The 23,234-nt window shown below is 36.8% G+C and overlaps 2 protein-coding genes and 1 long non-coding RNA gene across 3 annotated transcripts; 2 read left to right on the top strand and 1 right to left on the bottom strand.

The window, feature by feature from the left end:
* The first annotated feature begins 465 nt into the window (after window positions 1–465).
* On the top strand, window positions 466–10,377 carry LOC140984446 (outer envelope pore protein 37, chloroplastic). The gene is made up of 6 exons (XM_073451867.1): window positions 466–926; window positions 2,067–2,156; window positions 2,363–2,539; window positions 2,642–2,736; window positions 8,991–9,111; window positions 9,959–10,377. Exons 1-6 carry the CDS (start codon window positions 543–545, stop codon window positions 10,088–10,090), a joined length of 999 nt encoding a protein of 332 aa, XP_073307968.1. The 5' UTR covers window positions 466–542; the 3' UTR covers window positions 10,091–10,377.
* A 3,309-nt stretch (window positions 10,378–13,686) lies between these two features.
* Window positions 13,687–18,825, top strand: LOC140984448 (protein IQ-DOMAIN 13-like). Its single transcript, XM_073451869.1, has 6 exons — window positions 13,687–14,081; window positions 14,904–15,001; window positions 15,895–16,386; window positions 16,691–16,930; window positions 17,066–17,197; window positions 17,914–18,825. The coding sequence occupies exons 2-6, from the start codon at window positions 14,927–14,929 to the stop codon at window positions 18,607–18,609; spliced, it is 1,635 nt and encodes a 544-aa protein (XP_073307970.1). The 5' UTR covers window positions 13,687–14,081; window positions 14,904–14,926; the 3' UTR covers window positions 18,610–18,825.
* Window positions 16,952–17,907, bottom strand: LOC140984449 (uncharacterized). The gene is made up of 2 exons (XR_012176620.1): window positions 17,351–17,907; window positions 16,952–17,246 (listed from the first exon to the last, which is right to left on the bottom strand). It is a non-coding gene; the product is annotated as an uncharacterized lncRNA (long non-coding RNA).
* Window positions 18,826–23,234: the final 4,409 nt, after the last annotated feature.

The following is a 23,234-nucleotide window of genomic DNA, read 5'->3' on the forward strand; positions in this document are numbered from 1 at the left end:
TATTTCATAATTGTAAAAATATCATCACACTAAATCTCATTTCATATTAATTATTTAGAATATCATAACTAAGTCAAAATTTTAATAAACAATACATATACGATACATAATATTTATATATTATATTGTACACAACGTATGTTCGTTGCTCGAATAACTTGATCGTTTTAATTGACAAAAAAATTCTATAATTTCATTTAATAATCNTCTAAAAGCAATTTGTATTAAACCTATATGAATAAATCTGTAATTTTTCCTATAAGGCAAAATATCTTTATTATTCAATAGTCTAATAACCATTTCTTCATTATGAAGAGGTACTGATGATTCTGTAGTTTTTTAGTTAATTATCATTAATAACTTAAATATTTTAAAAATCTATATCGACCAATTATTAAATATTTAAAAAATAAATTTGATAAATGAAAAAAAAATTCCTCTATATCCCCGCCTAAAAATCTGAAGCCCCACGTTATTCTCTTAGCCTACAAAATTCCCATTTTTTGGCCCAAATTTGTCAAAATATTTAGAAAGCAGCAGCAATGGAAGAAGTAAAATCCGACCAACAATCGGTCACCACCACCACCACCAACGGCGACGTCGGTCCAAATGGCGGTGCCTCCCCCAAAGGTGGTTTCTTCGGTGGGTTTTTCCAAAAGGGGCGGCCGAAGCTCCGAATAACGTCTGAGTATGACAGCGAGACCTCTATTTTCCTTAATAAGGTGTCGTGCAGGCTGTTGGATAATTTAGCCAAATTGAAGCTGTCGTTTCACAACAACAGCAAAGGGGAAGTTTCGGATCCTCAAGTTACCTTTACTTCCAAATTCTTTTCGTTGCACTACGATGTCGAAGAAAATGATGCGCTGCTCAAGGCATCGTTCGAAATAGCTCCTGGACTACAGTTCAGAGCTGACCACTCGGTCAAGGTATTTGTCAATTCGCTTCAAAAGAATGTATTGATCCTTTTCTTAACTAGTTCATTTTGAGTAACTTTAGAATTCTTGAGTGTTAACATTCTCAGAAGACAGTCTTCAATTGTTGAGATGACTCAAGAGTATCTTCTTGTTGGCTGTTCTCACACACCTTAAAGGATTTTGATAATTACGAGTACTAGAGTGATGTGATGAAACAAAATTATCAATTTTCCCCCTTTGACTCGTAGAGAGGCAAGCAGTGTCAATACCATGTCATCCTGGTTGCTGAATTTTGTTTCAACTCAATATAATAAACGTGGATGTGACAATGGTTATGGTTAACGCCTAGCCAATAACTTATCACGGACCAATATCCCATTTAGGAGGCATTTCACAAATGTGTTAAGGTTTCATTTGGATTGAAGGTTTCAAAACCTCATATTCTATCTATTTGGCTCAAATGAGCGAGTTGAAATCGCTTGTGCTATGTGTGTGTGTGTGTGTGTTTTGCTTCAATTTCAGTTCCACTCTCCAACCTTGTCATTTGAACACACAAGATTTGAATCAAGATCGAAATTTTATTTCCTCTTAAGTTTCTGTAAAGTTACAGTTCCAAAGTACACGGAGACGATGAAGAGCGTACTCATGTCAGCCACCGTGTGTGTTTTTTTTGGTATATGGTATTAAAAGCAATTTATATATCTCATAACTCATAAAGTTTCAAGAGCAATTTTGTTGTTTTTATTGTTTACCATCAAGGTTCCACTTAAGGATTGTCTGTTCAGTATTCGCGATTAAATGTTTTAAATCAGTTGCATTAACAACATTTGAAGGGTAAATTTTTGCATTGCAAAACTAAGTGCTCATCGTGTAAGTAGCTAACTTTCTCTGCTTTATTTTTTAGTTTTTCCTGCAGATAAGTAGATTTTTAAAAAAGGATCAACTACGTGGAGGAGTTGAGTTATTTTTAGTGAATTTAGTCGTGTATTTGTGTGTGTGGAAGAGCAGTGTCAAATCAGCTTCAGAATAAATGGTCTTGTATTTTGAGGAGCAAACAATTCATTTTCTCGTATGGTTGTCATTTTCTTTTTAATTTTTGAATGTGATGCCTTCCTTTCTGTTTTCCTCTCTGTACTTATGAATTACATTTAGGATCATCAAGGAGAGGTTGCAATGATTGCAGATCTTGCGGGCCCAGACTACAAATTTCAATTGTCATCTGCTGTACCATCTATTGGAAAGGTGAGAATCTTTCACGATCATTCTTTAAACTTTACTTTTTCTAATTGTATCCAGTTCTTGGAAGCTTCAACTTGTGAGCCTATGGTAATGTGAAATCTATATGGTGTGCTTTTCTTCTCAACTTCAACCTTGGTATTATTTAAAAAGCAAATGGAAGTGCTTGACCTTAAATGTATTTATGAATGATTTAATTACTGTGGCTGCAGCCAAAGGCATCGTTGATATTTCCTCTTGGAGAAGTTACTTTTGAGGAGAAAGTTGAGGAAGAAGAAGATCAGAAGAAAGCTTTAGCAGTGAGTGGGTTTGTCAAAAGTCATGTTCTGAATGGATTGTGTACTGCTCTATACAGTGAGGACAGTTTGAATTTAAGATATGCATTCAAGGTATTTTCGTTCAGATTTCCTATTGAAGATTTACTTCTTTTTCCTCAAGTTGAGTTTAATCAATTTTGTCAAAGGATCATTGATGGAGTTTTTAATTCTTAGGACGAGCAACTGACATTCATTCCGAGCATTTCTTTGCCCTCGAAAGTGTTATCATGTGCATTTAAGCGGAGATTCAGTCCTTCTGACAAGTTAAGGTAAAGTTTCTCTTTCTCATTCCCCTCAAACCCTTTATCCTTTGGCCCTCGAGCCAATCTTAGAAACTGTAAAACTGGCTAGATTCTGAGTTGTATAACAAATGGCCATGCTAAGTAAAAATTCTGAAAATCCCTTAGATGTCATGGAAAAATCTTTTTTAGGCAGCTGCCGTTCGTAGAGCCTGCCTGATGTGGAATTCCATTTTGTGAGTGAGGATATCACTTTAATCACACCATCTTGAAACCTTTATCATCACGTGAATAGAAAATAACGTAGACATATTTAGATGACGGGCTTGCGCTCGCAGCGATTGTACTAATTGAAGATTATAATCAATGCTTCATTTTTCTCTCTTGTTTCGTATTCTCATCATTTTGTGACTCTGGGTTTCTTTTGATGAATGACCCCGTGGTTACCTTGGTGGTTTGAAACCTTACCTAAGCATTCTTCAATTGACTGTATCTTTCTTGAGAGATTTACCAATTTGTCTAGATAGCCGACAGTTCCGCTTCAAACCCATCTATCTGGAGTCTATCCTAGTGCAGAACTTTACCCAGATTGGTCTAGTACCATTCTATTATTTCACCCTCCAAAATGAAAGAACGGGAACTAAGAAATATTGGGGTTGATGAGTACAATTGCAAGCATAGTTTTGTTTGACAGTTGGGGAGTTATAACGGGGCTGGGAAGCTAAAATAAAAATAGCGTACTGCCTAGGGAGCTACTCTGAGACATGCGCCGAGTGCTAAGATTCGGAATTCTTCTGCTGATTTTGAGATTTTTCACAATTGCTTCCAGTAGCTTATCTGATCGAGAACCTGAGTTACTAATTTATTTTCCACATGTTGAGTCCATTTTAAGTTTGAACAGAGTATTTTATTGTTTACCAAATTTACTAAAATAAATTTCTAACCTGATCCTAACTACATTCTGAATCTTCAATATTCAATTCATTATCGTTTAAATTATTGCCATAGTGTTTTTGTCACAACCAATTCCGCAGACCAAGCACCACATCAGCGGCCGAAAGATCTGGTTTACAAGAGACACACGCACGGTCGATTTAAAACCAAGGATTAGGATCTTTTTCCTTAGCTGTTTGATTTGTTTTCGATAGGATTTGGTATTTAGGATCGGGTTGTTATCTTTTCAAATTTTAGGATATGGGTGGGAGTTATCTGTAGGTTTGGGAGCTAGGATTCTTTTGTATTTATACCCGTTCAAGGTTGAATAAAAGAAGGAAGAATTTTCCAGCATAAACAATTACTAAGAGATCGAGATGTTCTCTCTATCGAGCCTCACTCGTATCCTTACAATTGGTCGTCAAGGAAGGAAGTCTAACAAAACAACCTGGAATCTGGATTCCAAGGTTTCAGTTAGTAATCGGCCCGTTACACGATCAGTTTCAAGGGAACACGACAAAGTGGTATCAGAGCAGGGTGTAATGGGTGATTCGGCCATCTCGAAACAACTGGATGCATTCATGAAAATGTACATAGAGGACAAGAAGGCACAGGACCTGATTCAACAAGGATTTCGAGAACAACTGGAAGAGCTTTCCCTCTCTTTGGCGGCTGTTCGAACAGAATCCCTGCAAAATAATGATGTTGACAGTAACGCGAGAGGCTCCAACGATTCTCGACGCGGCGGACCCGAGAGGGGAGAAAATTTTTTCGGCGTGCAGCGCTATACACGGCTAGACCTTCCTCGATATGATGGGCTTGCTGATCCACTCGGGTGGCTCACCCACTGTGAATTTCTCTTCCGACATCAGAACACACCGATCCACGACCGGGTAGGGATCGCAGCATTTCATTTGGAGGGGGATGCGCAATTATGGTTCCTAAAGGTAGAAGAGAACAGCCCCAACATGACGTGGAATGAATTCAAGGAGCAATGCCACTTACGTTTCGGCCCAATCCTACGCTGCACTAAATTGGGAGAACTCTCTAAATTGAGGCAGACAAGTTCCGTGGAAGACTACCAGAAAAAATTCGAACACTTAATGGCGAGGACGACCAACCTATCACAAGATCAGCTGGTGGAACTTTTCATTAGCGGACTACATGAGGGTATTGCAGCAGAGGTCCTCATCCATCTTCCGTTGGACTTACCTAGAGCAATGCGCCTCGCAAGATTATATGATGTACGCTCTGGTGCGCACTCCTCACATCCTACGAACCATATTCGCCGTAATGCTGTCCAGAAATCAACAGGTCCGTTTATCCGGCGACTAAATCGCTCCGAGATGGAAGAACGCAAGGCGAAAGGACTGTGTTATAATTGCGATGAATTATATCTTCCAGGGCATCGCTGTAAGAAGTTGTTCTAGATTGAAGCCATGGATGATGCAATACAGCACGATGACCAAAACCCCCCTATTGATGAAGAAGAGCCCGCGGTTTCACTTCATGCTTTAACAGGTACACAGGGGGCGCAAACCATGCAAATCAAGGGCTCGATCTCACGTAATTCACTCCTTGTCTTAATTGATTCGGGCAACACACATTGCTTTCTGGATAAATCATTAGCTCAAAGTCTGGGGCTCCCGATGGAAACCAAAGCTACTCTCCGGGTCTTGGTGGCAAATGGGCGACGAATTCCTTGTGCAGGAGTTTGTCATAACGTGGTTTTACGATTGGGAGAATATAAATTTTGCATTGATTTTGTTATTATTCCCTTGGGAAGTTTTGGGGCGATCCTAGGGGTCAATTGGCTCAAACTGTTGGGATCCATCCAATGGGACTTCGCCAAAATGCATATGCAGTTTATGTCTCATGGGCAGAAAGTTACACTACAAGGAAACATCACGGACCACCCTAGATCAAGTGGCCACCTCGCTGCCTTACAATTACAGAAGGGCAGGGATCAAGAACTACACGACATCCTCCTAGGATTTGCAACAGTCTTTGCGGAACCTTCGGACCTACCCCCCCTTCGCAACTTCAGTCACAAGATCATTCTAGAACACGGGACAAGCCCCATTGCTGTCCGCCCATATCGTTATGCACACGCCCAGAAGGATGAGATAGAGAGGCAATGTACCGAGATGCTGTCCAAGGGGTTTATTCGACACAGCACATCTCCGTTCTCCTCACCCGTCATCCTAGTTCCTAAAGCCGATAAAACTTGGAGGTTTTGTGTCGATTACCGGGCTCTAAACGCTAAAACAATCAAGGACAAGTTTCCTATACCCATCATCGAGGAATTATTGGACGAGCTATTTGGTGCTTCCTTCTTTACAAAACTAGATCTACGCTCAGGCTATCACCAAATTCGCATGGATCCCGGAAGCATTCCCCTGACAGCATTCCGAACGCACCATGGGCACTACGAATTTGTGGTTATGCCATTCGGTCTCACCAACGCACCAGCCACATTCCAGGCCCTTATGAACTTTGTGTTCCAAGCGTATCTACGGAAGTTCGTTCTCGTCTTTTTTGACGACATTTTGATTTTTAGCCCTACATGGGAAAGTCATTTACATCACCTGCATATAGTTCTCACGACACTGCAGCAACACCAGTTTTTCTTAAAACGCTCCAAGTGTTTCTTTGCTCAACAGGAAGTCGCATACTTGGGCCATGTGATCTCCCAATCAGGGGCTAAGGTTGATATGTCCAAAATTGAGGCCATAACAGATTGGCCACTACCAACCTCACCAACAGCTTTACGTGGGTTTCTCGGGTTGACGGGGTATTACCGTCGTTTTGTCCAGAATTACGGATTGATTGCTGCACCGTTAACGGCTCTGCTTCGGAAAAATTCCTTCAAGTGGTCCACGGATTCCACCACAGCATTTGAGAAACTTAAAAAAGCCCTCACTACAACCCCGGTACTCACTCTTCCGAATTTTTCCAAGCCCTTTGTCGTAGAATGTGATGCTTCAGACTCGGGTATTGGGGCAGTACTTCAGCAAGGCGGCTGTCCCATTGCTTTTTTCAGTCATTCATTCGCCCAGCAGCACAGAAAATTACCAGCCTACGAGAAGGAGCTAATGGGTTTAACAAGGGCAATCCGTCATTGGCGCTCATATTTTTGGGGCCAACCTTTTGTCGTCCGCACAGACCACTACAGTCTCAAGTACCTACTAGAACAACGGATTGCAACACCATCCCAACAACGCTGGCTTTGCAAGTTATTGGGGTTTGATTTCACCATCGAATACAAATCTGGGAGTTCTAATACAGTAGCAGACGCCTTGTCACGACGAGATTCTCCTACGATGTGCGCCACAGCTGTCTCCACCCCTTCGTGGGATTTTCTAGCTGATATTAAAGCAGAACACGCCCACTCGGACGAAATACAACAGCTGATTAAGGACAATACAGGTGCACAACCGCAGCCCAAGTGGGCTTATGCTGAAGGCATTTTACTGTATAATTCGCGTATATTTTTACCCAAGACTTCCCCATTGATATCTCGAATTCTTGGAGCCCTGCATAACTCGTACCATGAAGGGTATCAAAAGACGTTTCAGCGAGTGCATCGCGACTTCTATTGGACAGGAATGCGACGCCAGGTGAAGGACTTTGTGGCCACTTGTTTGGTTTGCCAACGGAATAAAGTTGAACATCTTCAACCGGCAGGACTCCTCCAACCCCTGCCAGTACCTCACCAGATCTGGGCAGATATCTCAATGGATTTTGTGGAGGGCCTCCCTTCCTCACATGGAAAAAGTGTGATCTTCGTTGTGGTGGACCGCTTCTCAAAGTACGCTCATTTTATTGCAATCTCTCACCCCTATACTGCTGTATCAGTGGCCCGCATATTCTTCGACTATGTGTTTAAACTGCATGGCCTACCCGAATCCATTGTCAGCGATCGGGATGTCACCTTCACAAGTTCATTCTGGAAAGAGTTGTTTTGTTTACAAGGGACCAAACTTTGTTTCAGTTCTTCATACCACCCTCAATCGGATGGACAAACGGAGGCTGTTAATTGAGTCTTGGAGATGTATTTACGTTGTTTTACCAGTGACTACCCGAAGAAGTGGGGGGAATGGCTCGCTTGGGCGGAGTATTGCTACAATACAAGCTTCCATTCTTCATTGCGAGCCACCCCGTTCGAGATCATCTATGGGAGACAGCCGCCTAGTCTCTTATCGTATTGCCAAGGGGTAGCTCGCCTCGAAGCTGTAGATCAAGCACTGATGTCTCGAGACAGGGTACTCCGGAACGTCAGAGAAAGGCTACTGCATGCACAAAATCGGATGAAGGTGCAATACGACAATAATCACCGGGAACTACAATTCAATATCAATGATCTGGTCTTGTTAAAACTCCAACCGTATCGCCACTTAAGTCTGGCGGCACGAGCAAACAGGAAGTTATCTCCGCGTTTCTATGGACCTTTTAAGGTGTTGGAACGTATTGGGTCGGTTGCCTATAAACTCGAGCTCCCTGAGACTACCAAAATGCACCCCGTTTTCCACATTTCATTCTTAAAACCTTTTCGGGGAACAGAAACATCCGAGGCCACGTTACCAGCTCTTCCCTCGGGCGAGCAGCTACTTGCTCCTCAAGCTATCCTTGACCAGCGAGTTCACAAGGGGAGAACAGAGTTGTTAATTCACTGGCAAGGGCTGTCACCAGCAGAAGCTTCATGGGAAGATGTGGCATTATTCTCAGAGCGGTTTCCAGCCTTTGTGTTTGCGGACAAACACCAATCTCAGGGGGTGGGTGATGTCACAACCAATTCCGCAGACCAAGCACCACATCAGCGGCCGAAAGATCTGGTTTACAAGAGACACACGCACGGTCGATTTAAAACCAAGGATTAGGATCTTTTTCCTTAGCTGTTTGATTTGTTTTCGATAGGATTTGGTATTTAGGATCGGGTTGTTATCTTTTCAAATTTTAGGATATGGTTGGGAGTTATCTGTAGGTTTGGGAGCTAGGATTCTTTTGTATTTATACCCGTTCAAGGTTGAATAAAAGAAGGAAGAATTTTCCAGCATAAACAATTACTAAGAGATCGAGAGGTTCTCTCTATCGAGCCTCACTCGTATCCTTACAATTGGTCGTCAAGGAAGGAAGTCTAACAAAACAACCTGGAATCTGGATTCCAAGGTTTCAGTTAGTAATCGGCCCGTTACACGATCAGTTTCAAGGGAACACGACAGTTTTCTGTTTATAATTTTTAATTATCATATATAAGAAAATTTCTGGAAAACTGCCATGGTTTTATCTATGGTTTGTGAGCAACCCCAAAAACTGTAGTGGTTATGGTTTTTATTGGTTTATGTTGCCAGCTACTTGTACTTCTTTGACTCAAACAATTGGAGTGTGGTCTATAAACACACAGTTGGGAAGGATTACAAATTCAAAGCAGGTTATGATTCTGAACCACGGCTTGGTTGGGCATCTCTTTGGGTAAGTTTATTTGCTTTCATGTTCCAGATAATTGATAAGCACGTGGTTGCTAGTGATTTATTTATAATTTTGCTTCTGACTCATCATATGTTCAATGTAAACTAAAAAGGGTCAGGCTAGAGAAGAAAGGGATGACCTAGTCCCTCATAAAGAGCTTGAGGCCAACTGTGGTGTTCGCATCTCAAATATGAGTTAGGACTTTTTTTATCTTCACTTCCACTTCCGGTCATCTCTGTTATTCCCTAGGTTGCTGTCACAGAACCAAAACCTTACCTGGAAGTTGGAACTAGAATTATAGAGGACCAATAGCTTTTCTTGTACTAAAAGTCATAACTAATTGGTACCCTGCAGCTCATTTAAATTATATGTTTCATTTTTGGCTTAGTGTTCGGTTTATGCCAGAACATTTGACTGGACCTGCTCCTTTCTGCCACTGAAGTCATTCCAAATGGCGAGAGATTTTTTTTAGATTTCTACTCGTAGTCTGAATCCAATTAATAACTACAAGCTTGCTAAATAACTTACTCTGGTGTGCATCGGGTAGTGGATAAATTTATGTTGGATTAAAAATAGTGTGTTTATTTGACTCAGGCCATATTATACGATGTATTTAGATAACATGTATTGAATATTTGTATGTGATTTGTATGAACATCTGTGTGAGAGATCAACAAAAAAAATTACTGGTATTGCACCTGTTGTAAAAAAAAATTCTCATTTTAGTGCATCAAACCATTCGAAGTTCAATCTTCCCTAAACCAATACCATTAAGGAAACTGCTTCCCCTATGAAATTTCTTGTACGAATTAAGGAAACTAAGTTTTATGTTTAATACTTGGTGATTCAGTTTGGAGATGAAGATGGAAAAGCCAAGGCAGCACCCATGAAGTTGAAAGTGCAGATCATGCTCCAAGTTCCTCAAGATGATATACACTCGTCGGCATTGATGTTCAGTGTGAAGAAGAGATGGGACATATGATACGCCAGATTCCCTGTGGTGGCTGATCCAAGTAATGCTCTGTCTGCAAGACGACTGGTTTGTTAGTAAAATATCTGGTTGTAATGAATTTTGTCGTTCTACTTCCGTTATCACTTCAAATTCTCAGTCATTTGCTTATCTGATGCCCCCAGTTAACCAATTATTTTATCGGATGCTCCCACTCCTATGTTTGCTTGTTATTGTTAGTCATTAAATTTCTAGTAATGAGCGGACAGCAGTAGAGCAATTGCTAAATATTTACATATGAAAAATTCGATTCAGAATTATTTACAATCCAATAATTGATTTCTGACCTGAATTGAATTCTTGGAAAAATATATCAAACTTTGATATGGTAAGTCTTCTATTTTAAAATTTTGGAAAACGAGTTTTCGAGGTAGACATTTTTCTTGTACTTTTTGGTGTTTGTTTTTTCAAGAATGAATTTTAGAGTTTTTTTCAACATTTTGTCGCATTTGATTGGCACTAAATCATATTCTTTTTCTATATTAAAGTGGATGTTGGTCCCATCTATTATGCATGCAGGTAAGGACATGATTTAGAATAATTGGATGTTATGACTCAGATACGTACAAAAGATCTATGCAATCCAGAAAATGTTTGGTTGATAAAATACATGTTTTTTTTTCCTTCATGATGAAAACCTTTTTGTATGAGTAAGAGTTCTTTTGACCAGATCGAGATGATAAATTGAGATATGTGCACGAGTAAATATCTAACATAGATATTTACATTTTGGAGAGATTACATGTTTTTATTTTATTAACATGGTGTGAAGTGGAATGGGAATGGGAATGACAGAAGAAAACAAGCTGAAAGAGGCAACTCGTGTATGAATCTGGCCAGCACAGTGCCAAGAATTAAGACACCATCATTCACGAGCCAAACTCCACCATACAGGACCACATTACATTTATTATTAAACCCTGTTTCTTACACACTCATTTTTTTAAAAAATAAAATAAAATATCTTCATTCATTTTATCTAATTTCTTTTTTATATATATATAATAGTATTGGAGAATTTCATATCTAATCTAACTACACAAGTGAACTCAAGGCCAAATGGGTTTTAAAGTTTCACTCTCGCCAATAGGTCAAAAGATAATTGCATAAGTCTTTAAGAGACGGTCGCATAAATCTATATTCGTGAGATTTTTTGTGGAAGATTTCTGGTTGTATTTAAGGAGGTGGATTTGAAATCCATATTTCGATTATAGTTTGTATTGTTTACAATGAACAATATATCAAAGTTTAAATTTGTATTTTATTTATTTACTCATTAGTAAGACAAAATAAAATGTATTTCAAATGATATTATTATTGGGTGAATTTGAAATTAATCTTAATTAACATGAAATACTATATAAACACGTGAGTAGTGGATTTGAAGTTTATGATCTGATTTCTCTTTAAAAACAAAAATACAAATGAAATCTATGGATTTAAAATTAATCAATCCAAACGCGACTTAGATCATTTTATCTGATTCTTTATATTACATGGCCGTTGAATCACAAATCATGGTATATTTTTTGAAATATGTAGTGAGGATGATTCACTTAGTCACTTAGGTATAAATTAGAACAAACATTATTATTCTCACTTGAATGTGTAATTTTGAGGATAAATGCAAAATTTGAAACCCCATTATTTCATTAAAGTGTGAAATTATTGGCAATTCATCAATGCATCTGACAGAATTATCTTTATTTCCCAAACCGGCCATTTCACTTGCATTGGATTTAAATTCATCTAGGATTATTTATGAAGGCTTAAATGGTTACCAAAACAAGCCACAAGGATCAGGATGCATGCATTGAAATATTTACTAAATCAATTAATTGCTGATAAATTAGGAAATATATATAATCTGCCGAGAAAAAGAAAAGTTTATATTTACTAAATTAATTAATTACTGATAAATTAGGAAATATAAATTTGCCGAGAACCAGTAAAAGTGGCACATGCTATATATGTATAAATGTTAGTTGTCTCACATTGATTAGATATAATACCTGGGAGTTGTATATATGGGATTTGACAATCCTTACTTCTTGAGCTAGCTTTTGAGGTTGAGTTATGTCTAAATTCAAATCTTAACAATAAATTAGATTAAAAAAATTCGAAATTGTCTGATTGAATTTTACGTATTCCAATATTTTTCTCAAAATCAATATAAAAGAAGAAGAGTAAAAAAAAATAAAAACAAAACTTAGAAATGGAAGTTAGATGAAATTAGTGTGAGAAAAAACTGCTTTACTTTTTGTATGAATGTGTGGAGAAAATAGACAATTTTTTATTATCATTTTGTTCTTTGAATATGTGACTCTCGTATTGATGTTTGATGATATTTATGTATAATTCCTCTGTTATGATCAGAGTGGATCAAAGAAGTTAGTAAGATGCTCTTTTGTTTTGAATAATAATAAAAGATATCATGATAAAAATTTTGTGACGAGCAATCGATAGTCTTTGGTTTGAGACGAGATCTTAGATTTGACCCTTGATTATAACAAACAAGTGGTAATTTATTTGCACATCTCTAGTATGATCTATCGTTGTGATTAACATCGATCCCGATAACAAAATACAATTTTTTGTCGATATTCGTTTATTTTGGGATCCAACGGTCAAATCATGGGGCGACTAAGGAGAATCAATAATAATTGCATCATCAAATCTTCGAATGTGAACTTGTTGAAATTTTTATGACCCAAACGGTGCCGGTTTAGTCGGGGAGATTCTCTGTCTCCATCGTTGGCGGTTGCCACGGGCACCCGGTGGGGATAGTCTTTGCCGTTCGGTTGGATACATCGCTTGTCTTTCGTTAATGTAGATATTGACATGGATAGCTATGGACCTTATTTGATCCAGTTTCTTGAAATACAGATCATAATACATTATTTGCCAGACCAAGCTTCATACTGATTCTTGAGGTGATAATAGAGAAACATGAACCAAACATTTGTTTAGTTATAATAATAATAATAAGTGGGTGGGGATAGGGGTTTGACTATGTTTCTCGTGAGACGGTCTCACGAATCTTTATGTGTGTGACGGGTCAATCTTATCGATATTCACAATAAAAAGTAATACTCTTAGCACAAAAGATAATATTTTTTCATAGATGACTCAAATAAGAAATCTGTCTCACAAAATATTACCCGTGAGACCGTCTCACACAAATTTTGTCCAAGGGTTTTGGGGTTGGTTGTTGAATGTAGATGTCCTAATAGTCTTCCCATTTAAGCAAAGTTAGTTGGATTAAAAGGCCAAAAGCCATCGAGTACAAGACTGGCCAACATTCCTGCCTACTGTGTTCCCATCATCATGAAATTAATATTTTAACTCTCAATCATCATTAGTCATCAAGATCGAGTAATTTCCTTCAAAATTTATATTATTTTATTAGAATAAATAAAATTTAATGATTTATCTGAGCAACAGAGTCTTTTAGCAGGCATTGTAATGTAATAGACAGGCGTACCAAAGTCACTGGTATTGTGTGAATGATCAAGAATTATCTTTGATTTTATAATCCGATTTCCATGATTTACATTTAATATTGATGTGATATGAAAAAGAAAATTATAAAAACACAAAAGTTTAAAGGTGGGCAGGAAGAAAAGTAAATAAAGTTGCAATCTTTTGAGAGGAAGAATCTGATTCGAAGTTGAACAATAAAAACACGCACTCGGACACACAGAGTTTGTTGGGTTGGCCAAATTCCCAACCAAACAGAGCCTTAAAAAAAGCTAATATGACGGGAAGAGTTGTAAAATTGTACACTTTGAAAGAGTCTGGTTAGTGGGCTAGACAGAGAGAGAGAGAGAGTCATGTCCATGCCTCCCAGGTTTGTGTATGTATAGACGGAGAGAGAAAGGGCGAGGCAGGGTGGTGGCGACATAGTTTGGCTTGGTGCAGCTTTTCTTGAAGGCACCTCCTGAAAGTTGCAGAGATAGTTAAGGTGATTAATCATTTTTTTAGTGAATTTTAGGTACATGATTTCTTGGGATTAGCATGCTTTTTTGAGCTTTTATTTTTCTGAGCAAAATTTTATTTTATTTTTTCCTGCTTGTTATGGGATTTTGAGTTCTGGGTTATTTTTTTCTTTCTTTTACTGAGTTTGTGAGAGTTTCAAAATTTTTACTCGCAGATCAGTGTAATTTTTGTGAATTTCGTCTCTAAATGAGGTGGCTGTGGGGTTGAAATTTTTGTACATGTCTGTTTGGGTATCATGGAGATTATTCCTTGATCTTTAAGAGTTCGGCTTTTTTAATTTTGTTTTCTTCATGCTTGCGGCCTAAGCTCAATCCAGAAGACTTGATAAGCAATTTTTCAAGTTTTTGTCACAATTTTATTTATTTATTTATTTATTTGGAGTTCAAGAATTTTGGGACACTTGGCATGGATTTAGCAAGAAATATGATCACCCCATCACCCTTTTCAGTTCTTGAAAGTTTTCATTTCAAATCTAATGGAAATTTTGGTTCCAAGTTAACCAACTTAATGAAAGAAGAAAGTTGGTAAGTTTTGAAAAGCATGTATTTAAAATACACATGTTGGTGTAGGATGTTCTTATTGACTTGCAACTAATTCTTATTTATGTCTGATATCGTGATTAGTGCCAAATGTTATGTTTTCACCAATATTAATAGTAATCCATAGCTTTACTTGGAAGTTGACTTCCTTAAATAGCAAACATACAAAGATGTCGTGCATAAAATATTTGTATTTGAAGACATGGAATTTGGCTAAACGTTTTGGCCGGCCGTTCGATTTTCCTCAGGAGGAGAGAGTAATGCTGAGAACATGGGAAAGAAAGGAAGCTGGTTTTCAGCCATCAAAAGGGTTTTCTCACATAATTCAAAGGAGAAGTTAACTGATGTAAGATATTCTTACAAACTTCAATGATTGTTAAGGTTGGATCCTAGCAGGGGTGCGGAGCCCTGAAATAAAATAATTTAGAATTTTATGTGTGATTTTAAGTTGCTTCGTCCCCCCCCAAAAACAAGTTAGCCGCCCTCATGAATTTATTGTAACTATTGTATAAAAATAAGATCATGTTCGAGTCCATGTGATTCTTGGTCGTTGAGCGTGTGTGAATTTAGTTGTAAATGCAAAAGACAAGAGTATAATTACCCTTAACTCTATTTTATCCTTCTATGTATGTCGAGGCTGCCGATAGTAACAAATTTATGGGTTGTGAAGCAAAATCTTATGATAAATAAAAAATTTGAAACTTTATCCTCGGGGTCCTGACTCCAGCCTGCTGTTGGTAATTCTTATTGAGCTCCAGAAAATGAAATGTGTAATTATGTTTACCTTTCATATTATTCGGTTTAATAAGGACCTCCCTTGCTAATATTCTATTTATGGGTACAGCTTCTGTTAATTTCTCCTTTATACTCCATGGATAGTAACACTGCTACTCTGCCACCAAGGATATGTTTAGCCCTCAATTATTATTTCTCCCCTTGGAAGTCAAGTAGCTGTTTGTTTCTTTCTTTCTCATAATAAAATATATGCCTATCTCCACATCCCAGTAGAAATTTCATGCCCCCTTTCATTTTATTTTTTTGGGGGTCATTTATTTCGGTTTTGGATTTGATTCAGTATTAGTGTCTAGTTGCACTGTCCTCCATAGGGGCTTTTTGTTTGTGATTTCAGCTGCCTTTGGCCAACCATTTCCTGCCTTGGTGTTTGGTTCAGTAATACCATAACAAATCTAATTTGAAACTTTTACCACCCTCAATTATGGAGCTTGTACATTTGTTCAGGGATCAGATAAGAAAAGCACCAAGGAAAAAAAGAAAGGCAATCTAAGGCATGGTGTGACAAAATCATTCATTCCTTTGTTCAGAGAGCCGAGTAGTATTGAGAAAATATTAGGGGAAGCTGATCAGTTGTTCATCAGGCATCCTACATCTTCTGAACAGCCAAAGCCTCCACCCATTGCACTTGGAAGGCCAAATTCACCTAGGATCCTTTCGCCTCGAACTACTTCTCATCGAGCCTTGTCCCCTAAGGCTAGTCCTCCACGAGTTTTTTCTCCAAGGGTCTCATCTCCAAAGGTTCAATCTCCAAGGGCTGTTTCTCCCAAGGTCCCACCAAGAAGAGCTGTTACTTCGAGGGCTTCTTCTTCGAAGGTTCCTCCTCCTAAGGTAAATCAAAGCCGGGAAGATACTAGCCATGTGCAGAGGCCAGAACCAACTGCAAGGGAGAAGCATCTTTCAGCCACTAAGATCCAGGCAGCATATAGAGGATACCTGGTAATCTTATAAATCAATGCCTGTGCAGAGTGTTTTATAAAAACATTTGTACAATACATGATTCATCTGCATGCATGGATTTCCATACCTAGTCATATGAAGTATAGTGACTTTGATGAAACCTGTGTTTGTTTTGGACTTTGATCCAGGTATAGACAACTGGATCCTGTTCTCACGATTAATTGTTTCTAGAATTGAGGCTGCATAATTGTATTTTCTGTTCTCACGATACTTACACCTTTCATATCTTGATTCTTAAGCATACTTTTATGGTTAATGTATTGTCATATTTTAAAATTTAAAGGCAAGGAAGAGTTTTAGAGCTTTGAGAGGTTTAGTGAGGCTTCAGGGGGTGGTGAGAGGCCAGAATGTAAAGAGACAGACGATGAATGCGATGAAACAAATGCAACTTTTGGTTAGAGTTCAAACACAAATTCATTCACGAAGGATCCAAATGTTGGAAAACCAGGCACTCCAGCACCAAGCTTATAAGGACGATAAGGAAGGGGCAAGTACCCTAAGCAAACGGACCTTGAACCAACAAGTAAGTTCTTGTTGTCTAATGTATTTGTTAAGCCAGTATCTTCTCAAATGCTTGAAACACTTGCCATCGTCTGCTCTAATTGACAGTAGCATCAATGTTTCTGTAATCCGAAAGATGATATTTGTGTTATTTTAGTTTAAGGGTGGTCGTAATGACGATTGGAATGAAAGTGTGCTAACTAAAAAGGAAGTCGAAGCAAGGTCACAGAGAAAGGTGGAGGCAGTCATGAAAAGAGAGAGGGCCATGGCCTATGCATATTCTCACCAGGTATCGTTGAACTTCTTCATTTGGCCATATTTACAGTTCTCTGTCCTGACTCCTACTTGGACCTTGGTGTCTTTCACGAGTGTGAGCGTGCATGCTGACGAAGGTATCGTTGAACTTCTTCATTTGGCCATATTTACAGTTCTCTGTCCTGACTCCGACTTGGACCTTGGTGTCTTTCATGAGTGTGAGCGTGCATGCTGACGAGTAACATTTTGGTTTTCTTACCCCCCACCCCCTTTTTTTTTGGTGTGGCTGGGAAGAATATATCCCATTAGTACATTATTGTGGCACGAAAAAGTGGTGTGGAAGAAAAGGTTGCTCAAATAACTGGGAGATGATGACGCGGGGTAAATATATTTTACAGTGTAGGTTTGGCTATATATAGTGACTCTACTTTACGCTAAACAATGCCTTCAATTCTTCGTCATGATATGTGAGATTGATTCTCTATGGCTCTTCAGTCTTTAGACATGAATCTTCTTTAAAATACACAAAACTAACTTGATTATAGCTTTGGCCTCGCTAACCCAAGGTAGCCAAATCATTGATTCAGGAATAAAACGGATGGGTGTACCGCATATACCATAGGATCGTTTCATACAACCAGACCACGTTTTATCGACTGGACATTCCATGTTTTATGAATATATTGAAATTAAATTGCAACAATATTTTACTCATTTTTACCATCTCTCGTAAAATCTCCTTTTTTACAGTTGTGGAAAGCTGATCCGAAATCGGCTCAAAGTCCTCTGGATATCCGATCAAAGGGACATCCCTGGTGGTGGAACTGGTTAGAACGGCAGCTCCCTGCATCGAGCAATTCTCAGAACCAAGCAACTCCAAAAAACTTTTTTTTTACCCCACCAAGGCCTATTTCTGATTACCGGGCAAGCCCTCAACTTCTTGCTAGAAACTATCCAGAAACTCTCACGCCAAGGTCATCAAGATCGGCAATTCCTGTTAGAGCGAAACAGTTTCAGACACCAGGTCGAACACCACCACAGGCAATGGGTATCAAGTACTCTAAACCACGATTAAGTGCAGCTGATTCTGCTTCTGAAATTCCTTTAAAAGATGACGATAGCTTGATCAGTTGCCCTCCTTTTTCTGCTCCGAATTACATGACGCCTACAGTATCAGCAAAGGCAAAAGTGAGAGCAAATAGCAATCCCAAGGATAGATCGATCCCCGGAACTCCAAGTAATGACTTCAAGAGACGGTTTTCTTTTCCTTTGAAACCGAACATCGGTTCTTTCAAGTGGAATAAAGACTTTAACGACGATGCTGCTTCTCAAAGGGTGGCCGAAAAACACCAGTCTTCGCATTTGTTAGGAGACGCCATAAGCATGGATTCGACTGTCTCTATGCCAGCTACATTTGGACGAAAGCCCTTTAACAGATTTGTGTGATCTTGATTTCTTCTGTATCCTGATAGTTATTTAACCTTTGTATTGAATTTTCTGTGAATGTTTTTTCTTTCTACACTTTGTTGGGTGTAAGAATGAATTATACGTTGGTTGCAGCTTACTGATGTAAAATAATCAGGAAAAAAAAAGAGGAATTGGATTGGTTTGATTGATGTTAGATGATTCATACGATTGGAATTCTTACCAGATTTTCGAGCTTGTTCTGAATTTGAGTCCTTTAAGATAGTCCATCTTACGTTTATGCTTTGTATGTGTCTGAAAATTTCATGTTCTACGAATTATTCTAATATTTCCTAATTTAAGTATTTGAAAAATAAGTAATATGTTTACATTTATAATTTTATAGTTAATTTATGTATGGATGGCATGCATACTAATAATAAATTATATTTGGCAAAAACTTGTGTGAAACGATCTCACGGATCGTATTTTGTGAGACAGATCTCTTATTTGGGTCATCCATGAAAAAATATTATTTTTTTTATTTTAAGAGTATTATTTTTTATTGTGAATATCGGTAGGGTTGACCGGTCTCACGGATAAAGATTCGTGAGATCATCTCACAAGATATCTACTCATTATATTTTACAACTTTATATTTATTTTGTTGTTTATTTCAGATTTAGAAAGTAATAAATATAATTTATTGAACTATTATTTTATGTTTATTTGTTAATTGACTGAGAGGTGTCCGGGTGATTTTAATACTTTGTTATTAAATATATTTAGTTATTTTAATTTGTAATTCGTCAAACTTTAGTACTGCTAGGTTGTACTATTTCTTTTTAAATAATTTAATATTTAATTATTTGTACTAGATAATTCCAAAAAAATACATAAATTCAATATTAAATAAAAAATAGTAATGAAAGTATTATAAATAAGCTATATTTAATTAAAGATAAAAATAAAAAAAAATATACATATTTTTAATTAAATTAAAATATAAATGAATATTAATAAAATGATAGTGAGACTCATGAATATTTGATTGATGAGATATTTGATTGTGAAATACAGTTTTTTTATCGATGATATAGACCAATAACAAATCTACAAATATTTGAGTTATTGTAGATGCCGTAACGACCCTCTTGGAAAATCAATTACTAGTAGTACTGTTGAATAGTCATAGCATGTATTATATGAAGACATGTGGATCTTAAAAGGTGTCCAAGTTGATGGAGTAAATGAACATTTGGTTAATGGTCAGAAATTCGATTCTTCCTGTCAACACCTTCTCGAACGAGCTTGTCACACAGACTTGGAAATTGTTGTTTATCTGTCTAACGTGATTTGCAAGCTACTGCATTAATCCGTGTGTGTACCCAGCGAGTACTGAAAGATAGTATTTACAGATTCTCATGTCATTAAAAAAATGAAGACATGTATTAGCAGATGATCTTAGTATGTTAGAATTATTTTGTGGGCTCACATAATTTAATTAATTGTATATGTACATGCTATTTAATAAATGACACAATAAAGTGATCTAATTAATTATGGATTTTCAAAGTATTAAATAAATTGATATAGTCCATCTTATATGTAGAAACGCAGCCCAATCAGGTCTTCTATGATGGGTTAAAGACTGTTAAGGTTATATAAGGTTCTGGTCCCCAATGCACAAAGAATATAACACAGAATATATACGGCATACATGTTCTAGATCTCTCTTCTTCTTCCATCAAAGGCAAAAATAAGGTGGTCGATTCTCTGTTGCCTTGGAAGATTCATAACTTTGACGCTAGATCAATCAATGGATTCTGATGCGTATTTACCGTTATTCATATTTTCTGATAATTCGACATGAATTTCTAACGTGCTATGATATATGGATTTAATCACATGATTTATAGATTTATTTTATTAAATTTCCAACATAGTATACTTATCACCCGAGGTCATTTTTATCTATTTTTATATATAAAATAACATATTTGATAAATTATCCAATTGGTAAACATATTTTATGAAAGATATATTACATCTTGATGATCCGATAATTGGTAAACATAATGTTGAGTCATAACATGTATTATATGAAGACATGTAGCTCTTAAGAGGTGTTCGAGTTGGTGAAGTAGATGAACATTTGGTTAATGTTTATAAATTTCCTATCAACACCTTCTCGGGCGAGCTTGTCACACAGACTTGGAAATTGTTGTTTATTTGACTAACGTGATTTACAAACTACTGCATTAATCCATGTGTTTACCCATCATATTTTATGAATGATATATTACATCTGGATGATCCGATAATTGAGTTTTATCTCATATAATGGGATGAAATATAACATGAAATAAGCCTCGATTTTAGTAACTTCATGCTTTCACGATCAAAGATATATTATATATAATGATATATAATATTAAGGGTGAACAGAAATCAAACCAAACCAAATAGCTGATTTGGATTGATTTTAAAATTAATCAAACATAAAAAAATTGATTTGGTTCAAAGTTTTGATAGAAAAAATCCAATCCAAACCGATTTTAAAAATATATAATATGTTAAAGAATGTATGTATAGATTATTTGATTTTTATTTATATGATATTATCAATATTATGAAAATTGATAATTTATGTTACTTTTACAAATTTTAGACTTTTCAATAATCTAAATTGAAGTTAAATGAATGTTGGGATCAGAAAAGAGTTTAGAGAGATAATGAATAAACTCTTTTAAAAAATATTTCGATTTTAAACTTGGTTTTCAATCGTTTTGAGGTGGTTGAGAATTTTCCTCAAACTGTTAGAAACATGAACCACTAATAGTGCGATAACGGTTCAAGATTTCTAATGATAAGTAAATAGTTGGCAATCTTGTCAGAAAAAATATATTGAGAGAAAACAGAGCTGAAAAATAAGGACACGAGGTTTTTTATGGAAGTTCGGAGATCAAAACTCCTACGTCACCCCTTCTTCCTTTTCAGGAAGGATTCCACTAAAAGACTTTGTCTTTACAAAACTCTTTGCAACAGCCCACTCCAATCAGAACTTATCACACTGCCTGTTTTGGAACTCTTAGTGATCACTTTATACTTTTGGATTTTTAAGAAAACTTAGTTCACCTGACACCACAACTTAATCAAATAACCAACAGGTTACTGATATGAATAATCTGATTTAATTAGCACGAAAATGATCCTTGAATGATCGATTATCTTTCTGTTTAGTGCGTGTAGATCGAGCGATGAATCAGATAAGCTTTGAATGCGCTCTAAATCTTTTAAAGTACGCAGGCTGATAATTTTCTTTTGCTGTGAGTTGAATGGTTTGTTGCCTCTCTTTCATCCCATCTTGCATACAACTCTTGTTAATATAGCCGATTGTTCCAATGGTCGGGAAAGACAAGCAACGTTAACCTGAGCTCCTGAGCAAATGTGTCGTTGTCATCTTTACGAGCATTAATTGTTCTTCAATCGATGCATTTAATGTTCTTTTTGCTCAGCATAGTTCTAAATCACATTTCTTGAGGAGTTCCTTTTATGATAACTGTTTTCCGCATCAGAACTTTGTAATCTATATTTGATCTTCTTTTTCTGGGATATTGAAATAAATGCAGATCATTCTTGGGACTGGTGCAGAGACAAGTTGACTTTGAGGTGGTGCAACTTTTTGAATATATAGAGCCGGTCAGAGAATGTCTTTTGAGCAATAAATAACTCTCTTTAATGATCCGGTTTTGAGGAAGATAATTCAAGTCCAAACTTCTTTTTATCGAAACGGTTGAATTTGTAGGTGGTCTAAAATTCACGCAATCAGTCTTCTTGTGCTTTAGCCGGTTGAAATATATTCCAGTTGCTGAGCTGGGCAGTTGAATTGATATCTGTTACATAGGCGAAGTACAGCTGTTTTCTGAAACAGTCAAGTGCTGTTTTGATTTTGTCGATTACCAAAATTTTTGGGTAATAATTTCTTAACAATGAATAAATAAGATAAATATATATCCTTTTTTGAAGTGTGATGACATGTTGTGGTAAAGTTTTTTTGAGCCGAACTACTTTATTTTGAGAATTTATAAATTTTGATGCAAAATTTGTAATGTCATTTTCTGATATTATAATATTAAATTGTTTATCTGTATGTATATGCTATTTGTCTATTTATAATTACTAGTTTTAAAAAAATTAAATTATGTTTAAAAATAGTAAAAAAAATGTATTTGGACAAAAATTAAAGCTGATAACCCCAATCAAGTCGAACGAAAACAAAATCGATTTCATTAGTTTGATTCGAGTTTTTATCATAAATAGAATCAATTCAATGAAGACACTAGAGTTCGAGCCTAATCTCCCTTCACCTACCCCAATATGTAATTTTTTTTAAAAAAAATTATGTGGGGAAGATCGAAAATTTTAGAATAAGAGTGGGTCTCATGTGAGACCGTCTCACGGATCTTAATCTGTGAGACGGGTCAACCCTACCCATATTCACAATAAAAAGTAATACTCTTAGCATAAAAAGTAATATTTTTTCATGGATGACCCAAATAAGAGATCCGTCTCACAAATACGACCCGTGAGACCGTCTCACACAAGTTTTTGCCTTAGAATAAAGTTAGACTCCAAGAAGGTCGTGGATTTTACATAAATACCCA

This window comes from Primulina huaijiensis, chromosome 9, assembly GCF_012295235.1.
Source record: "Primulina huaijiensis isolate GDHJ02 chromosome 9, ASM1229523v2, whole genome shotgun sequence".
NCBI lineage: Eukaryota > Viridiplantae > Streptophyta > Magnoliopsida > Lamiales > Gesneriaceae > Primulina > Primulina huaijiensis.